Genomic DNA, 18374 nt, shown 5'->3' with positions numbered 1-18374 from the left:
GATAGAGAAAATCCAATATATTTAGTTCAAGAAGCTGAACTAGAAAAGCAAATGGAAAATGAACAGAAATAACACTTAAAATGATAATAAACTTTTCTGAAATAAAAGGAGATCTTCATTTCTATACTGAAAGATCTGTGTGCCTGGGAGAATTGATCTAGAACAACTGACTTAGCTATATCCTATGGATACATGGACACATAGATATGTATTAGACCTTAGAAGTATAAAAAAGACCAAGCCTCCAAGCCAAAACATAAAAATAATTTTAAAATTTAAAATATATTAAAAATGAAACTAGGAGCACCTGGGTGGCTCCAGTCTGTTGAGGGTCCAAATCTTGATCTCAGCTGAGGTCTTGATCTTAGGATTGGGAGTTCAAGCCCTGTGTTGGGCTCTGTGCTGGGCGTGGAGCCTACTTAAAAAAAAAAAAATAAAGAAAAAATGAAAATAATTAAAATTGAAAGAAAATCAGCTTTGATATCACACTTCTATCAACGTATAAATTAAGAAAATGATGGAGAGACATTTTTAAGAAGTTAAAAATGAGAAATAATTGTAATTTGTTGTGAAACATTAAGTAAAACACTTCTAAGTCCATAGTGATAAGTGATAACCAAGAGTTCTTGTGAATTGTGCTTGGAATGACTTTTTAAAAATGTCTTGCAGTTATTAAGAAATTTTTCAAACCTACCCTTGGTTGATGCATACTAAAGTGTTTGGATGTGAACTGTCATATCTGCAACTTACTTTCAGATGTTTCAGAAAAAAATAAAACAATAACAAAAAATATATAGAAATATGTCTGGAATTTTTCATACCAACTATTTGACATTTTTAAAAAGTCATTCAAAACAAATTGCTAGATTTCCAATATTTTTGTATCTTTTATATTGAGAGACATTTTGTGAATGAAATGTATTCCATCTTATATATTGTTACTTTAGATTTTTGGAATAAACAGGAACGAGTGCCTTTTTCATATTTGTATGTACTCTTAGAAGTACTGAAATGATTTAATCTTTATTCATTTGTTTCAGCAGATATTTATTGAAATTGTAGGAATCAAGGCAGTGGCACCAAACTGTATTGAGTAGTCATTGTATTCTTCCCCTCCACAGACACACAGTAAAAAAAAAAAAATACAAATATATGTCGGTTTCACTTAGAAATCTCTTTGATGATGAAGGAAAAAATTTGAGTTGAGTGATTTTATGATTGAATTGTGGTAGCTATTTATATATCCTTGCTACAAATCCTTTTTGAGATATACGATTTGCAAAAATTTTCTCCCATTCTGTAGGTTGTTTTTTCACTTTCTTGAAGCACAGAAGTTTTAAATTTTGATGATATTTGATGTATCTATTTTTCTTTTGTTGCTTGGTATGTGTTTTATATACCTAAAAATGTAGATAGGCTTTTTAAATATACATTGTGAAGTTGAACATTTTAAAATAATGGGGTTTTGATAATGGACTTTTTATTTTATTTTATTATTATGTATTGTATTGTATTGTATTGTATTGTATTGTATTGTATTGTATTGTATTTGATTGTTAATTGTGGTAAAATGTGTTAGTCTGCTAAGGCTGCCATCATGCAGCACTATAGACTGGGTAGCTTAAACAACAGGAATTTATTTTCTCACAATTGTGGTGGCTAAAAGTCCAAGATCAAGGGGTTGGCAGGACTGGTTTCTTCTAAAGCCCTTTCTCCTTGAATTATAGATGGCCATGTCTTCCCTCAGTGTCTTCACTTGGTCTTTACTCGGTCTGCCTGTGTCTTAATCTCCTCTTTTTATAAGGATGTTATCACACTGGATTAAGGCCTACCCTAATGACTTCATTTAACCTTAATTACCTCTTTAAAGACCCTGTCTCCAAATCAGTCTTATCTTGAGGTACTCGTTCAACATACAAATTTTGGGAGGATACAGTTCAGCCCATAACATAAATGTGACATAAAATTTACCATTGTAATCATTTTTAAATATCCAGTTCAGTGGCTAAGTACATTAACATTATCATGTAACCATCGTCACTATCTATTTCCAGAACTTTTTCATCTTTCGATACTGAAACTACCCTTTATTTTTTTTAATCTTTACTATTATTTTTTATTTGAGAGAGAGAGAGAGGAGAGAGAGTGCCACGAGCAGGGGAGAGTGGGGGTGGGGGAGAAAGAGAAAGAGGGAGAGAAAGAATCTTAAGCAAGTTCCACACACAGCACGGAGCTCAGTGGAGCTCGATCCCACAACCCTGGGATCATGAGTTGAGCCAAAATCAGGAGTTGGACGCACAACCAACTGAGCCACCAGGCATTCCTGAAACTACCCAGTAAACAATAATTCTCTGTTCTCTCCTACTTTGCCCCGGCAATCACCATTCTGCGTTTTGTCCCTATAACGCAATGTTTTAAGACAATTTTTTTTTATCATGAGTGAGTCTTCAAAATTCCCCCAAATTAATTACTTTTATACTTATTCTGCAAGGTATACAGATTTTTATCTAGTTACGAGGTTCTTTAAGCTCTTAAATCATAGGCAAAATTTTGTCCTTATTTATATATCTGCCTATTTTTGGGGATAGGTTCCAGATTTCTCATCATCAGATTCCTTAATGGTAGCCCTAGACTAGTCTCTTTGATTATTTTTCAAGATAAATCAAGGTTAAATTTTTAAAATTCAGTTTTTAAGTCGATAAGTTGCTATATAATTTATAGATAAAAATGGGTGAATACGTTTAGTTCCTTTTATTTTGAAATCTGATGATTTCCTATTTCAAAAAAGGGTCAATTTTTTAAAAACATTTTTTCTAATTCTCTTCACTTGGGGAGATTTTATTTTTATTTCTACTGTGCACTTTACTATTTTATACTATATTAGGTCTTATTATGTGAACTCTGCATCTCATCGTAAGTGGAGATATTAAAGAAAATATTTTTCAATATAAAATAACAGCCTCTCAGTTATTGTTGTCTTCATTTTATTCACATATTCATTCAGCAAACATTTATTGAGTATTGTAAGTAAACACTGGATATACAAGAAAGACTAAGACATGGTTTTTGTCTTCAGGGAGGTCAAAGTGTGTCTTAAACAGGCTTAAATAATTATCTTTGCAGGAAGAGTAAATAAAGGAGGGATTGGTGGTTGGTCCAAACAGGAAACAGAATGCAGAGCATCAGAGAGGCGTGGAGCTAAGGCCCACTGGCAGGTGGCCAGTAGTTGGGGATGTGGTTGACAACAACAGACCGTTACCTAGAGGAGGAGTTGCTGGACATGGAGGTTGAATGTGTTCTGAGCCAGGTTTTGAAGTCCTTTAAATACCATATTAAAAAGCACACCCTATAAATGGGAAATTCTTAAATAGTTTTAAGTCTCAGAGTAAAAGACAGAATCCAAGAATATTAGATAATGTTAACTAATCTTATTACATTGTAATTAAATGCAATTTGAATGTATTTATGGTTACATCATTTAAAAATTATCACTAGGTGGTTTTTCATAGGTTTTCATAAATACTAGTTACTTCAGAAACATTAAGTATAGATTTTTAATAGTTTTCATATTTGGCATATTTAGATATTTGCCATATTTAAAAATAGTATTTACCTTAGTCGTGTGTTTTCTAACTCCTTTTTTCAGATATGAGAAAGAGTGGATGGATGAGGAACTAATGGAACCTCTGAAATATGCTGAACAACTTCCTGTAGCTCAGATAATACACCAGGTTTGCTTTCCATTTTATTCTTTTGAAAGAAACAAGATTTTTAATCTTTGAAAAGTAATTGTGTTTGTTGGGTTTTTCAGAATCAATGTGCTATAGCTGAAAGGCATTCCAGGCCATCTATCCCTATTTGGACTCCACCTATTACAGTTGAAAGTCTCATTCAAAGCACAATATTAAAAGGCTACTTGCTGTGTATAGTGGAATTCTTATATAAAATACAGGGTAAAATCAGAATTATCTTTTGTTCATTACTTAACAACAAGACTTAATTTCAGAAAACTTTCATTTGAACCATTGTGTATAGTTCTTGTTAGTGACAAGGAGAAAGAGCTGAAAAATTGTCATTTGGTGTAATTTTTTTGAGTAGCTAAAATAAGAAAACAGTCTTTCCTTACTTCCTTCACCCTACCCCATTATCAGCTCTTGTAAAGTGTAATTCTAAATGTCATGTGGGCAGGTTTTTTTTTTTTATCCCCAATTATAATGACTCTATCATCCCTTCTGCATAACTATAATCTTAGAGAAGGCAGTGTGGTAGGTATTTAAACTAAGATTTTGTAGTGTGATTTTGATAGCATATGAAGTCTGGCTCTGCCCTGGACAGATCCTAATTTTAAATGGTCTGTTGACAAGAGACAAGAGGCATGGCCTTGAGAACTACCTGATTTTTCAGAATCTATAGATTAAAAGCCCTTAAAAATCGGAATATGTCAGAATTTTAGTGCCTGTTCATTATTATTATGAGCCTTTCCATATGTCTTTGTTAACCAAAAGAATTTTCACTTAGCTAATTTGGTTTGATTAGAAGAAGTACTGGTTTGAGCTTATTAAAAGAAATAGGCTTTTACTTTTAAATGATGACTATAGAGATCTTTTCATTGACATCAAAATTTAATATTAAATTCTATGAGATATTACAAAAAAAAACAAACAAACAGAAATTTGCTGCCTTGGGAAGCCTATCTGTGTTTGGTAATCAGGTCCAGTATATATGTCAGGAATTCCCTAGTGTTGTCAGAGCTTAAATGACCTAACAGCCTGCAAATGTCACATTTAAAATTCTGTCTTCATGCCTGACTCTCAGTATAAATGAATTAAACAGCAGAGCAGGCAGCAAGTCAATATGTTCTTAACAGTAAGAGTGAGCAATGAAACAGTTTGTGGTTTGTTCAGAATAGGTAAATAGAATCTGCCCAGAGCAGTTCACCTGGAATAAAATCTGAAACAGGAAACAAGAATTAACCTTTAGGATGGTTGACCAGATGAAATGTCAGTCATATTTTTATAGCATGAATGAACCAGTAAACTATGCTTTATGTAACAGCTGCATTTTGCTATTATACACTGTATGAATTCAAAGATGGAAATTTCTGACCCTGGTGAAAATTTTTATTGTGATATTTTTGGCAATATAAGAAGTTACATTAACTTTAACACTGAATTATAAACATTAATATAGAGTACCTGAAGTTATAAAATTTAAATTTTGAAGAAATTTGCATGATAAGTTTTTTTTTTTTAATTTTTATTGAATAAGATTAATTGTGTTCTCAAGGGGTAATCAGGAATGGACACTGTTAAACCAGGCTCTTATTTATTCTTCTTGTTATTTCCTTTTATTGACAGTACTACAATTGTAGGACTGTTACCATTATGTGTCCAAGCAATCTTTAAGAAATATATGAATTCTGGGGCGCCTGGGTGGCGCAGTCGGTTAAGCGTCCGACTTCAGCCAGGTCACGATCTCGCAGTCCGTGAATTCGAGCCCCGCGTCAGGCTCTGGGCTGATGGCTCGGAGCCTGGAGCCTGCTTCCGATTCTGTGTCTCCCTCTCTCTCTGCCCCTCCCCCGTTCATGCTCTGTCTCTCTCTGTCCCAAAAATAAAAAAATAAAAAACGTTGAAAAAAAAAATTAAAAAAAAAAAAAAAGAAATATATGAATTCTGTTGCTAGCAGTTCACTACAGGTGAATTATTTGAAAGCAGTTTCTTTCCTGTAAGAGAATAGTAATACATGTGATAATTAGTTCACCCAGTCCCCCAAAAGCTTTTTAATCAGTACTATATCCAAATTATGGCGTAATTGTTGTATATGTGTAACCTCTACTGTTAACTCTTCTTATACGATAAGTAACTATTTTCCTCCAATCTTGAATCATGCTTAATTTATGCCTGTTTTGGAGCATGTACCATTTCTGTTTGAAATAACATGCTTTATTCACATGCCTTTCATCTCTTATTTGAGATCTCTTATTTCAGGACACTCTTGATTTCTTGATACTCCTTTCAGCATCTTACCTTGTGCCATGTATGCATTTACCTGAATGGCCAGATATGTATTTTTAATGGTTCACTGAGAGCCAGCAGCACCTCTTTTCCTTACTGCCAAGACATGAGAAGCCAGAGCCTCTCACTAGTAGCGTAGTTTAGAAGCTGTAGGAGAGGAGGAGCAGGGACAGGGACTGTAATATGAGGAGCAACGTGAGAAGTGGAAGAGAGAGTGATGGGTCTCAGTATTCTGAGTAATTTCTTGTGTATGTTACTCAAATAGCATTTTACAGTCAGGAGCTAAGTAAGATTCTCAGTGATGCCATTTTATACTGCCAAATAATTTCCATTTTTTAAGGGTCCTAGCAAATATAATAGTACATCTAGGTAACACAGAGATTCAAGTTATAAACAATAGAATTAATAAAAGAATCTGGTAAGATAGCCAGATATAAGATAAGTAAAACTGATAGCTTCTCTGTATTTACAGTAAGCACAAAGAATGGAAATGGAAAAAAATTTCTTTCACAACAGTGAGAAAGAACTATAAAATACTTAGGGGGTACCTGGGTGGCTAAATCGGTTAAGCATCTGACTTAGGCTCAGGTCATGATCTCATGGTTAGTGAGTTCGAGCCCAGCGTTGGTCTCTTTGCTGACAGCTCAGAGCCTAGAGCCTGCTTTGGATTCTGTGTCTCCTTCTCTCTGCCCCGCCCCTGCTCACGTTCTGTCTGTCCGTCTCTCTCTCTGAAAAATAAACATGAAAAAAAATTTTTAAATAAAATTTAATTAAAATACTTAGGAATAAATTTAACAAGTAAAGCACAGGACCTGTATAATAAGAAATATAGAAACACACCATGCTTCATAAACAGAAAGGCATACCAGTACTTGGTGGGTGTAGGGAACTTAATGCCCTAAAAGTAAAATTTCTTCCAAATTAGCAATCCTAATTAAAATGGAGGCAAAATGACTTTTTTAATGTTAAGAAAAAATTGACCACATAGTTCATGTGGAAGAACAAATGTCTAATAGTAGCTAAAAGGGAGATGGCCTTACCAGAACACAGCCACTTGAATTAGACACACATGGTATGGACAAAGGAATAGACAAATGGATTAGTGGAATACAATGGTGGAGTGGATCTCAAACTTCATTCATTACAATTCACAATAAGAAATGCATTTTACATGCATTATGACCCTTGATGTATGTGTTTATATATTTGTGTTAGAAATAAAAATTTCATGATATATTTACCCTCATTATATATGATGCATACTGATATTTTGTTTTTCTATTTTATATTTTTAAAAGTCCAAATAAAGCCTACTAAGTTGATTTTAAAAGCAGCAAGTGTCCTGACCTGTGATTTGAAAGATATTAAAATAGATAATCCAAAGAAAAAATTCATTTTATTTCATTATTTAATATATGATTAAGACGATATATCATTTCAGTAGAAAACTGCTTAAATTTCTAATTCATACTGTATATGATGTAAGTTTTCTACAGATTAAAGACTTAGAGTAAAATAAATAAAAATTTTAGAAGAAAATCTAGGCAACTGCATTTTAATCTGGAAGTAAGGTAGAATGTTTTAGTGAACACAAAACCCGAAAGATATGTTCAGCTCTATAAAAATAGAATATTGTGTACAACACAAAATACCACAACATTAAAGGACTAATGTTAGAATCAAGACAAAATGTTTACAAAGAAGACAAAAGTAAATTAGTTAATATCCAAAATATACACAAGACTCTTAGAAGTTTATAAAAGCAAACAAAACAACTCAGTAGACAAAAAAGACAAAAGAGATGAAAAGCAATTCAGAGAAAACAAACCTAAATTACCAATGGACGAAAGGAAAGAGTCTCAAACTCAGTAAGGAAGTGTGCATTACAAAGTCAGTGAAACGATTTTATGTCCTTCAAATTGGCAAAAATTAAAAAGACACTTTAGAAAAACAGTTTGACAGTTCCTCAAAAGGTTTAAATGTAGAGTTACCATATGACCTGGTGATTCCAACCTAGGTATATAAAAACATACATCCACACAAAAACTTATACGGCAGCATTATTCATAATAGCCAATAATTTGTGGTAACAGCCCAAATGTTCATCAACTGATAAATGGATAAGTAAAATAAGTGTTTCCATACATGGAATATTATTCAATGATAAAAGGGAATGAAGTACTGATATATGCTACAACATGGATGAACCTTGAAAGCAGTATGTTAAGTAAATGAAGCCAGTCATAGAAGACCATATATTGTATGGTGTCATTTGTATGAAACGTCAAGAATAGGTTAATTTATATAGAGAGAAAGTAGATTAGTGGTTGCCTAGGACTGGAATGAGGTAGGGAAATGGGGACTCACTTCTGAATGGGTACGGGTTTCATTTTTTGGAGTGACAAAGTTGTTCTAAACTTAGTGGTAATCATTGCAAAGCTCTGTGAATATACTAAAACTGTTGAATTGTACATGTTAAAAGTACAAATTTTACATTGTCTGAATTATATCTCAATTAAGGTATTTTAAAAATTAAAAACGTCCATTTCTGGCAGAGACGCTAGGAAAAACGTATGTGTATACCTTGTTGCTAGATACCGAAATCATTTCTTTTTATAAGGTCATCTTGTAACATCTCTTCACATTAAATATATACAGTATACCCTTCAACCTAATAGTTCCACTCATGACAATGTAGCCTGTACTACTAATATATAAATAAAAGTACTAGCATATAAGAATCTCAGTACAGCAACATTTATATCAGCCTTGCATGTGGCCACAACATACTGGAAACAATGTGAATGTTCCTCAGCAGAGTTGATACAGTGTGTATGATTTTTAGAAGCCACAATTTGGTAAAGCAAATATATATTTTTTCCATATTTTCTGATAATTGGATGTATTTTCATATCAACTGGCCTCTTTCCTTTCCTCTTGGCTATTGATAGAAAGTTTAATCTAGTCTTCACACCCTGGATTTACTCCTTCTTCCACTCCTTCTTGGGATGATGAAATCACAGTTTAGGTAATAGGGACTAGTTGATATAGCTTCATGGCGCTGAGAGATTCAAAGTCTACCGACTGACGTATACTGTTACATTGTGTTGTTTGGGAGTGGCGTCACTCCCTCTGGTAATCACTGAGGTGGTTGGTGTGCACAGCCCATCTGTTAATCCTTCCTAAGGATTGTGCATGGTTGCAGAGTGCTAACAATGGTAGAGGAAGAGATCTGAATTGACAGTGGGAAAGACCAGCTCCTTATTTGTTGTCATTCCTTTTCTATCTTTTTAACCCTCTTCCCAACTTTCTTCCTCTTCTTTCTTGCCCCTGTTTCCTTCTGAGTCCTGTAAGCTAAAGTTACATACATTCTTTGCAAATGTTGGTGAAGTTTGTTAGTATTTTCATTGGACAGTGCATTAAATGCAGCGTCTGATACATAGTAGACACTGGACAAGTATGGTGACTATTGATTATTGAATTTAAGGGTCTTGACATGCTAAGAAGCTAAATGAGTTAAGGGATCTCCAAAGGTCACTAAGAGGTAGCTTGTTGGCAGACCTATTTATGATTTTCAGGTTCCTTTCATAGCCAACAATGGTGGTATTGATTAAACATGTCTGAGTACATATGTAGATTGTAAGATTCATTGTATTAATAATTTAGGCATTCTAGTGCCCTACAACAAAATTTTAAAAGTACAAATCATAGGAAAATATAAATTGCAGGGGTGGCTCAGTGGCTCAGTTGGTTATGCGTCTGATCTCAGTTTTGGCTCAGGTCATGATCCCACAGTTTCATGAGTTAGAGCCTCACATCTGGCTCTGTGTTGGCATCAAGGAGTCTTCTTGGGATTCTCTCTCTCCCACTCTCTCTGCCCCTCCCCTGCTCACTCTGCCTAACAAAAAAAAAAAAAAAAAAAGAGAGAGAGAGAGAGAAAACGTATAAATTGCAATTACTGATATAAGGGGCATTACTATATAGGAAACTACAACTAATCCTTTTAAGGATTTATGAAGTTTGTTAGGACTTAAAAATATTATGAAGAAATAGAAAAACACACACAAAGAAAGTAGTTTGGTTAACCTTGTATGCTTATATTGATAATTTCTCTTTAAAGGTGATTATTTTTCTCTTAATTTGTTTACGAGGAAAGCAGGTATAGAACTATGTTACTGAGACAGATATGGAGAGAAATGGATTATTTTCCCATATAAATTATTTTATATTTATGTCACTAATGTTAATTTTAAAGTTGAACCACTTCAAAAATCGCCTAAATTTAAGATTAAGATTGAAATAGGGGCACCTGGGTGGCCCAGTCGGTTAAGTGGCTGACTCTTGATTTCAGCTCAGGTCATATGATCTCACATTTCGTGAGTTTGAGCCCCACACTGGGCTCTGTGCTGATAGTGCGGAGCCTGCCTGGGATTCTCTCTCTGTTACTCCCCAACTTTCATGTACGCTCTCCCTCTCAGAATAAATAAATAAGCAAAAAAAAAAAAAAAAAAAAAAGATTTGAAATATATGACTATGCTATGGTATATTCATTTCACTTTAGTTTGTAAAGGTAAGTTGAATTACCACCACGTGGAGTTTAGTGAATGATAAAATAATGACAACTAGGGATTTAAAAAAATAATCAGAAAAAAAAATTAAAATTAAAATTAAAAAAGAATAATCAGACACAAAGTCTTTCCAAAAGAGAAATTTGTATGTAGTTAGGAATGTATATTAGCATAGTCTCAAATACAGATGTTACTTAAGGTTGCTTAGAAGTAAAATATTTTAGAAATGTACTGAAAAATGAAAAGGTCAGTAATGAATGAATATGTGTAATTTAACTAATTATAACACTTTTTTTTTAGTCTCATCTAGTTAGGCATGTGTTTTATTTTTTAAGATTGTGTGTCGAGAATCAATTTTAGTTAGCCCTGGCAGATATTAAAATATCTAGGCCTATACTGTTTAGATATACAGAATGACACTATTGCAAAAATGTAGGTGAGTCTTATGCATAGAATAAATAGTTCACCTAGCTATCTTAGAAACCTCAGTCTGTATCGAGATTATACAAATGGTAAAGGTCCCATCATAGACCAGTGGGAAATTAAAGAACTATTTAATAAATGATGCTAGGACAGTACAAAAGTATTTGGGGGGGCATTAGATTCTTGCTTTATAACACATGGAAGAAGCAAATTCTAATCAGATTATAGATCAATACAAAAAATGGAAAATACCAAAATAATGAAAAAGTATACTGGTAAATATTTGTAGGTAAGGACTTTCTAAGCATGGAACATTATGAAAGAAAATTGACATATTTGACTTTGTAAAATGTAAAAGTTGTGTGCATCAAAGTGAAAAGGCAAATCTCAAGGTAGAAAAATATTTTCCTTACACAATTAACATCTTTAAATACCACTTTTACAACGTGATAAGGAAAAACACCTAGCACTCCAGTAGAAAAGGAGCAAAGAACTTACATAGACATGCCTCAACGTTGAAATAAAAATGGCTAACAAACTGACGAAAACTTGTTAATATTCATTAGTAATCTAAGAATTGTTCATTTCAACCATAAAGTACCACTTCAAATAATTTCTTATGGGGTGTCTGGGTGGCTCAGTCAGTGGTCCAACTTCGGCTCAGGTCATGATCTCACGGTTCGTGAGTTGAGCCCCACATCCGGCTCTGTGCTGACAGCTCAGAGCCTGGAGCCTGCTTCAGATTCGGTGCCTCCCTCTCGCTCTGCCCCACCCCTGCTCATGCTCTCTCTCTCTCTGTCTCTGTCTCTCAAAAAAACAGTAAATATTTTAAATTTTTTTCTTTAATTTCTTATATTAGCAAAGACATGAAAAGTAGTAATAGTAATGACAAAGCACACGCGCTACTAGAGAGGACTGTACATTGGCACAAATCATGAAAAATGTAGTAATTTGTACTAAAATTTATAAATATGTTTATGAGCTATGTTTAAAGAACATGGCCAGTTGAGTGTATATGTTTATTCTCCTTCCTGAAAAATCCTGATAAAAGTGACAGTAAAGACATAAAATATATAAACTCCAAAAGACAAAGAAAATGTAAGAGGAGAGAATAGCACACAAGAAGTAGTAAAAATTGGAAGAGGAAATAGAGTTGAACAAATGGTAACCAACTTAGCAGAATGGAAGAGCTGAGCCATACTTCCATCATGGGGGAGACCTGTAAGAGCAAGCCAATTTGTACTGTAGAACCGTGGGAAAGCGGGTACCAGGCATATCAAAGGTTGGGTGCAAAAAGGAACTGCCAAAGTCCTCCTCCTCTTTAGTTCCCAGAACACTGGCATTTATGCATATATACTATCAGGTATTATGCGTATATATTATCAGGTGGATAATTTCTGCCTGAATATACTAGTCTAATAGAGAATGTACATTTTGACATTTGCAGGATCCCAGTTTAATAGCCAAGTCCCACTGGTTTATCCCACTGGTAGGCCCAGTGGTTGATAAGTGCTGCTGATGCATGATTGGTGTTTTATTTTTTCACTCTAACTATGAATATACAACTAAGAATTATCAGACTTTTAAAGAATATCCTTATTTTGAAAGACAAAAATCAAAATAAGCAAACGGAAAAGAAAATTTAATCACCACCACCACCACTTTAGAAAAAAATGAGAAGACATTTTATTTATGAAACAGGATACTATATAGAAAAGGAATATTCGGAAAACAAAGAAGAGCTCTTGGAAATTAAAACTATGAGAGTAGGGGCACCTGGGTGGCTCAGTTGGTTGAGCATCTGACTCTTGATTTTGGCTCAGGTTTTGGTCTCACATTTGTGAACCCTGCATTCGGCTCTGCACTAGGTGTGGAGCATGCTTAACATTCTCTCTCCACCTACCACTTGTGCGCGCGCTCTCTCTCTCTCTCTCTCATCTTAAAAACAAAAACAAGAACAAAAACAAAACCAACTGTGAGAGTAGAAATAAAAATTTCAACAGAAAGTTTTGAGGGCAAAATTGAGGAAATCTCTCGAAAGGTAGGATAAAGAGACAAAAGGAAAAGTGAAGAAAAAGGGTAAGAAAATTGGAGGAATAACTGTTGGCATACAATTCTATATGAGTCTCTCATATTTCTGCACATCTAGTGAGCAGAGACACTTAGAAAGCTTTTTTTAATTTTTTTTTTAACATTTATTTATTTTTGAGACAGAGAGAGACAGAGCATGAACGGGGAGGGTCAGAGAGAGAGGGAGACACAGAATCTGAAACAGGCTCCAGGCTCTGAGCGGTCAGCACAGAGCCCGACGCGGGGCTCGAACTCACGGACTGTGAGATCATGACCTGAGCCGAAGTTGACACTTAACCGACTGAGCCACCCAGGCACCCCAGAAGCTTTTTGTTCTAGACTATCTTGTCAAAGGTGTTTGTATAATGAACAGTCTTGGAAGGCAAATAGTGACTGTCTCAGGAGCAAAGGGCAGATTTGTTTACTCTACAGTAAAATAAGGATAAGATCTCCCTCTAGGGCAAAGTTTGGTCAGATGTGTTGCAGCTTCTTATAAAAAATTTAGAATTTTCAAATCTGAGGATTTCCTAATCTGTTACATAAACTTATTATGTGCATAGCATCTGCCTAGGCCTGCAACTGCGTTGTCCCCCATGGGACTTGGGAGGCAAGGAGAACTGGCAGAAACATGAAGAAGCTCATGCTGCCATGAGTAATAAAGTCCTTTATCTCTGACCCAAGAGTCTCATGTCTTCTGCCAGTATCCATGAAACTCTTCTAGGCCCACCTGTTACCATGGAAGCAGGGTAAAATTTCATACCTTTTATGATTTTAGACAATAATTAGTAAAATCCAATGTCTGACTAATAAAAGTACTAGAAAAACAGGACAGAAAAAATAAAGGGGAGGATATATTAAGAAATAATAGAAGAGGGGCGCCTGGGTGGCGCAGTCAGTTAAGCGTCCGACTTCAGCCAGGTCACGATCTCGCGGTCCGTGAGTTCGAGCCCCGCGTCAGGCTCTGGGCTGATGGCTCGGAGCCTGGAGCCTGTTGTTTCCGATTCTGTGTCTCCCTCTCTCTCTGCCCCTCCCCCGTTCATGCTCTGTCTCTCTCTGTCCCAAAAATAAATAAACGTTGAAAAAAAAATTTAAAAAAAAAGAAATAATAGAAGAAAACTTTTCCAGAACTCAGTGTTTTACCAAGTGATCAATACTGTGAAACAAACAGACCTCATTCCAAGGAACATCATTTTGAAATTTCAAAACAGTAAAAAACAAAAAGGAGTAAACAGAGTAAAACAGTAAAAAACAAAACTTCCAGAATGGGAGGTGGGAAAAGGCCGTGATCAAAAGAACAATAATCAGTGTCATCATCACACTTCTCAATAGCAATGCTTACAACAAGAAAGCAGTGGAGTGATATCTTCAAATTATGTGAGAAAATATTTCCAATTCAAGATTCTATTCATTGCTAAGTTATCCCTTCAGATACCATGGTATAGGAAAGGTAGTCAAAGTTTCAAAAAAATTTTTTTTTCATCCTTTCTCAAGAAGTTACTGGATGATTTATTGAATGAAGGGATAAGCCAAAAAACCTGAAAACATACCATCCAAGACACAAGAGATTGACTCATCAACATGAGATAGTCGTAAAACTCCCAGATTAATGATGGTGAAAGGAAATCTCTGGTGACAGCCATATAGAATAGAAGCCATATTCTTTAAATTACAGACTATTCAATTGTATGTCTCAGGAAAACTCGCAGAAAAAGAGTATGAACTAGAGCAGGATGGTGTAGTGCTCCAAGATGATTGGCCGTGGGATCAGTAGAGTGATGATAAAATATCTGATGTGTTTAACCATACTAAGAGAAGGTTTAGTAATATCTTAAGAGTATAAGCTACACAGAAAATTAAGCCAACAGGGAGTTGAAGTAACTATTAACTTCAGGGGGAAAAAATTGTATATAAAAAAGATCAGAATGTATTTTTTGGCTCAACTCAAACAATAGTTGCATAGTTGTAATAATGCAACAGTTGACTCTTTTACCAGAAATTTTAACATAAAGATATAGGGAAGATAGGAAGAAGAGAACTGGTGGGGGAAGGGAAGAATAGGGAGCATGATGATGTCAAGGAACAGGTTTATCTTGCATAGGAAATCAGGAGATACAATGTGTAGGATTGTAAAACAAAATAGTGGTATAAGCATATTTTCTAGAAATATTAGAGATAAATACCAGAAGAAGCTCTTAGATAACACCTAAGATAACTGCTTAATCTACTTAGATAACTCTAACATGATTAATTCTGAGGCAGGAGAATTGAAGGTGAAGTAACAATGGAATTGTTATTTTTTGTTATGAAGCCCATGCTAGTTGTTAGCTTCTAGAACAATGTTTAGGCAATACTTCCCTAAATATAGAAAGTTACTAAAAAGAAAAATTAAATTAAAAACAAAGAAAAGTCAATGGAATCCTAAGTAGTTTCTTTGAAAAGATAAAATTGCTAATAGCTAGCCTGAACAAGAAAATAGAGAAGAAGTACCAAATCAAGAATTAAAGAGGGAACATCACTACAACCCCTTTAGAAATAAAAAAGATAGGGGTGCCTAGGTGGCTCAGTCTGTTGAGCATCCAACTCTTGATTTTGCCTCAGGTCATGATCCCAGAGTCATGGGATCAAGCCCCACATTGGGCTCCACACTGAGCGTGATTCTCTGTCTCTCTGCCCCCCTACCCTGCTCGCACTGTCTCTATAAAAGAAGGAAAAGCAAACCAAACAAGCAAGAAAGGGAGTAATCAAAAAGATTATAAGTAAATTTTATGAAGACCTTTATCCCAGCAAATTAGTTGATTACAGTGAAATGGACGAATTCCTAGAAAAAATACAAATATTAAAAAGTGACCCAAAAAGAAACAGAAAAGCTGAATAGACCTTTATCAAGTCAAGTAAGAGAATTTGTAAATTAAAATCTTATCACAAAGAAAAGTCTAGACCCTGATGGTGTCAGTGGTGAATTCTATCAAACATTTACATAAGAAATAATACACAATCTCAGAAAATTGAGGAGAGGGGAATGCTTCCCATTTCATTTTATGAGGCCAGTATACCCAGATATCAAAGACCTCACAAGAGAAGAAAACCACAGATCATGAGGGATATCCCTCATGAACATAGACACAAAAACTGTAACAAAGTATTAGCACAGAAACAGGAGACAACTTGTATAACAAGATCAAGCAGCTAGTCTATGGTAAAGCCAGTATTTAAACCTGGACATTCTAGCACGGGAGCTTGTATTCTTATGTACACTTGACTACATTGTGCTATGAAAGTAACAAAGATATGGTGTGAATGCAGTAAATGCTGACTAATTTAAACCTCCAATGAGTCTGTTCTTGGTCCTAATGATTATTGTCCCCTTTTGTGAAATTAAATTTATCTTATATTTCAACCTGTTTCTATATTAGACAAGTTGTGTGTGTGTGTGTATGTATGTATATGTATATATATATATGTGTGTGTGTGTATATATATATATATATATATATATATACACATATATATGTGTATATGTGTGTGTGTGTGTGTGTGTGTGTGTGTGTGTGTGTATACATACATGCATGATTTAAATGTTTTGATTAGAGACCTTTCAGTAGATGCTTTCCTGGGATTTAGATATTTAAGATATGGGAGAGATTCAATTCTGGGACACAACAACATGAAACACTTTTATCTTCTTCATTATTTCAAGACCCTCCATCTAAGGCAAAGGTTCTGTGTAAACAAAGGTCCAAACCCATGTATGTTTTTAAAAACTTCAACTTACTCAAATGTTATGTATCAGTGAATACTTTGCTTTAACAGAGATATATTACCCACTGTTCCCCGCCCCCCACTGTGTTCTTGTCCACATTCCAGGGTTTCTCTGGGTCCCCCTATTTCAATTATAAGGCTTCTTGCATTCCTTTCATATTTTTAAAGATTAGTAGATTGCAAGATCTCTGTTTGTTAATACATCTCTGCACAGTATACATGATGATGGTACATTTTAACCTTACTGGTCTCTTTCATTCAGACAGCTGCTCAAAAAATTACTGTAGAGCTCTGTATCCATTAAAAGTTAAGTTTACTAGAGGCGAAGTACTGGAGAGTGGCCTGTCAGGTCCTAGGTTTTTTTTTTTTTTTGTTCTTTAATTTTAATTTTTTTTTCTTTTTAGAAAGAGAGTGAGACAGACAGAGAAACAGTACGAGTGGGAGAGGGGCAGAGAGGGAGACACAGAATCTGAAGCAGGCTCCAGGCTCTGAGCTATAAGCACAGAGCCCAATGTGGGGCTCAAACTCATGAACCATGAGATAGTGACCTGAGTTGAAGTCGGATGCTTAACTGACTGAGCCAGCCAGGCACCCCTGGTAGATCCTGGTTTAAAACTTAGAAGGTTATCTTGCAAATGTTTCATCTGTGCTTTGTTAATTACTTTTTAAGCCTAGATAAAATTTTTTCCAGTATAACCAGTTTGTATAGTGTCCTGGTATGTCCATTGTTTCTCATTATGCAGGACTGGTCTGGGCATCACAGAATATTTGGCATTCCTGGTGCTTCCAAGCACTTCTCAGTTATTATGATACCAAGCAACACTCTTACCTTTTCTGAACAGTCTCCCCTCTCATGGAGGGCAAGACCTCAGGTTGAGGACCACTGCAGGTAATTATTTGCAGTGTATGCCCATAGAACGTTTATTTGTCTCATGTCATCTCTTAATCTTACACTTGTGATATTTCAAAATATGTGTAATTAGAATCTCTGCTCACTTTTCTAAATTCTGAGATGTCTTGGACTCTGAAATTCTAGCTTCTGTCATGACATGACATGGAGTTGGATCATTTTTCAGTTCTGTCCTCATTTATGATAACTCTTCTTCATTGTGTTTTACTGTAGCTATTTTGGCATTTTAATGTTTTTCTATTCCAATAATACCTACCTCATCATTATAGGTAAACTTTACTAAAGGTTGACTGAAATGTCTATCAAATAGAAAATCTGGCACTTTTTTAGAAATGTGCCTATTGAATTATCGATATCTGGAAACTCATGAAAAGGTTGCTGACTCCTTATCGCTCTCACTGCCTAGGGACTGGCTAACATTGCTTTAAAATCTTACAGAGCTTTCCCTAATCATTGCAAATTTAAAACGGAAGTCTAATGGAAAATAATATACCGTTCATTTATTTTTATTCAGATTATAAGGCAAGTAATAAAAATTAAACTACTTGAAGGTCATATGCTGTTCTTTTAATATCAACTGGGATATGATTTTAAATTCATATAAATTAACCTCTGCTATCATATTATAAC

The 18374-nt window shown here is 34.8% G+C and overlaps 1 protein-coding gene across 1 annotated transcript in view; it reads left to right on the top strand.

Moving 5' to 3' along the window:
- Positions 1–18374, top strand: part of PIGK (phosphatidylinositol glycan anchor biosynthesis class K) — a 124133-nt gene that overhangs the window by 79047 nt on the left and 26712 nt on the right. Inside the window, exon 10 of the mRNA XM_040470687.1 lies at positions 3647–3731. Coding sequence (XP_040326621.1) covers positions 3647–3731 — 85 coding nt within the window. The remainder of the gene's footprint in view (positions 1–3646; positions 3732–18374) is intronic.

This window comes from Herpailurus yagouaroundi, unplaced genomic scaffold (genome assembly GCF_014898765.1).
Source record: "Herpailurus yagouaroundi ecotype Mexico unplaced genomic scaffold, PumYag 77, whole genome shotgun sequence".
Lineage (NCBI taxonomy): Eukaryota > Metazoa > Chordata > Mammalia > Carnivora > Felidae > Herpailurus > Herpailurus yagouaroundi.
The sequence above is the reverse complement of the archived record's forward strand: the minus strand, read 5'-3'. Positions and strand labels throughout refer to the sequence as shown.